The sequence below is a fragment of the Convolutriloba macropyga genome, chromosome 2 (assembly GCF_964194025.1).
Source record: "Convolutriloba macropyga chromosome 2, txConMacr16.3, whole genome shotgun sequence".
NCBI lineage: Eukaryota > Metazoa > Xenacoelomorpha > Acoela > Convolutidae > Convolutriloba > Convolutriloba macropyga.
Genome location: NC_134469.1, coordinates 71,337,502 through 71,340,001, shown reverse-complemented (window position 1 = coordinate 71,340,001; position 2,500 = coordinate 71,337,502). Strand labels below are relative to the sequence as shown.

The 2,500-nt window shown below is 33.3% G+C and overlaps 2 protein-coding genes across 2 annotated transcripts in view; both read right to left on the bottom strand.

Annotated features, from left to right (window-relative positions):
- LOC142335438 (uncharacterized) overlaps positions 1-68 on the bottom strand; it is a 4,728-nt gene extending 4,660 nt beyond the window's left edge. The window contains exon 1 of the mRNA XM_075383925.1: positions 1-68. This exon is cut by the window's left edge and continues 98 nt beyond it. Within this exon, the coding sequence (XP_075240040.1) occupies positions 1-23 (23 nt within the window). The 5' untranslated portion in view covers positions 24-68.
- The window catches only part of LOC142334674 (ubiquitin-fold modifier 1), a 286,602-nt gene that overhangs the window by 145,838 nt on the left and 138,264 nt on the right, over positions 1-2,500 (bottom strand). The window lies entirely within an intron of this gene.

Here is a 2,500-nt window from a genome sequence, read left to right as displayed (position 1 = left end):
GGCCAGACAATTCTCCTGTCCATAAACACCCAACACTAAAAAAGGTGGAAACCTTCATTGAGATGACTAAAAATAGCGCTAAAATTGCTCAAGTTGAGAATGGCTTTGAGTGTGTTATTTGGTCGTAAGAACAGAAAATTTTTGCTCTCAATCCGGTGAAGGCTATAGAAATTTTTAAAAATATATTTTGCCGGAAGGAGAGTAAAAATTCTATGTTCTTACGGCCAATTAACACACTCACTGCCATTTTTAGCCCTTTATTACCCCTCAAACTTATGTAGGAGAAAGGGAGTAATTGTCTATGGAGGGTAATAGGATGTTGGAGTTGATATATTTGGGTGATGTTGGTGGTTAATGGAGGATTTTTTAAACTTTAACCCCCCAAATTTTATCCCCAAAACGATATAATATTAGGGGGTAATTTTAGGGGGGTAAAATAATGTAAATTTAGGGGGTAATGGGGTGCAAGGGGTGAATTTTTAATGTTCTTTAAACCCCCTTTAAAAAATCCCCCAAAATTATCCCCTAAGTTAGATATCAGATAAGGGGTAATTTTAGTGGGGTAAAATGGTGTACAAGTGAGGTGGTAAAACTTTAATTCATAAATATGAGATGGCTAGTATTAAATTCTTTTAAAATGCCAGGTAAATTTAACGAATTGTAGGGAACAAGGCAAATGTAGAACTTTTTTAGCTTCCTTGTTACTACAATTCTATTTATTTTTTCTGTCAATAATTGATTGTGTTCCGAGTTTTTTTGCGGTTTACCTTTGTATATGAGATTTAACTATTTCTTATCGAATCAAAGGGACGTTAATACCCGTCTTAAACGTTAACACCTCTTCATATACATTATTTGGATCTAATTAGTTCAACTTTAGACAGAATAAAATGGTATTACTATCAAATTAGTCTCTTTCTAGTACATATCGCATAATACGAAATCTTTTTATATATGCCTGTCTGACTTGGCAAAAAAATAAAAAAAAGAAGGCAAACATATATGCCTAGGACCTCTTTGCGCTATAAGTCCTAAATTAAAAATATTGAGGGCGACTTAAAATTTTAATTTGAAGAGAACAATGTTGAACAAACAAGCTTACATTATGCGGGATATTCTCTGTTTGAGCTGTAATCTTGGTTTGCCTCGTTTGTGCGTTGTCGCCGATCTGCCGATTTCAAGATAGAAAAAATGCATAATTTTAATTATTAATAATCAGTTGTTTAAATGTTTTTGGTATTTCAACAGAGATTTTAAAAGGAAAATCAAGAAAGAAAGATAACTGTTGCCTGCAGTTGTACTCACGAAGAATAATATTTTTCGTATTATTTTGCTGAGAAGAATTTGCAAAAATTTTTTAGCTCAGTTTGGGCCAAAAGGGAGCGAATCGCACGCTGGCGGTCATAGTGAGGGTGATTCCTAATTTTCCTGTTCGCCTAGAAAAGGAAAAGCTTTATCTATTTCTTATCCCAGGAAATATTTATCAAAAAACTCTGAAACAAATAAAAGTCTGAAAACTAAAAATTCAAAAATTATTTCACCAGACACCCAGTGTCTGCTTTTCCTTGCTTTTACGAGCTTCAGCTGTTTTTCCCATAAACCAATTTGCTTCTACTTTATTGAACTTGGGGGAAGGTTTCCTAGCTGCATTGTTCAATTGGAAACATTGAGCAAATTATTTAATATTGGGTCACCTGCGTGAAAAAAACGCATAATTTGGATCAAAAATCTGGTCGAGGTGATCCAGCCCTAAATTGAGACCAGCTAATTGTTTAAAAATTGAAACTCTGATGTCATTACGTTGTTAGTTTAAATGCGCGATATTTTGTCGAGCGCGTAGTGGTAGTTCTGAAACTAATGCATCTTAATGTTCGCTCGGTTTTCTGGATTTTTTTTACGTTCATTTCTAGCTGCTCTTTTACTACACAGACAATAAGTTTCAGTAATTGGGTTATATTAAGCAGAAATTTTGGTGTGGAAAAATTAGTGTTAGATAGAATTAGTTCAACCAACTAACAATCAAAATTCCAAGATGAATCGGCCGCAATTGTTAGAACATGTAATGAGAAACTGTAATCACATGTGGCGGAAACAACTGATAACAGTTTTTCTCTCTAAGAGTTTGCCGCTTTGTAAGTTGAATCTCTATAACCACATATTCAACATACCCATAACAACAATGAAAAAACATTGCTTTTTATTTAAAAAAGTTTTCATAATTCTTCGCCTAAGTAAAGTTTTTATAAACAATTAATCTCTATTTTTAAAAAGAACTACTTGTCAAAACTCTGATTTGAGTCGAACCAGAAACTCTTAACAATTATAATAGCTGTTTGAAGCCAAAAATTTGTAAAGCATAAAGATAAGCTTTAATTTTTGATATAGTCACAATGTAAAATATTTTTCTTAACCGTTGCAACAAGATAATAATTAATTTCACCGGCTCTACTGGCCAATTTAAAGATGGACCCAAAGCAATCGTCAGACATTTGCCAACAAG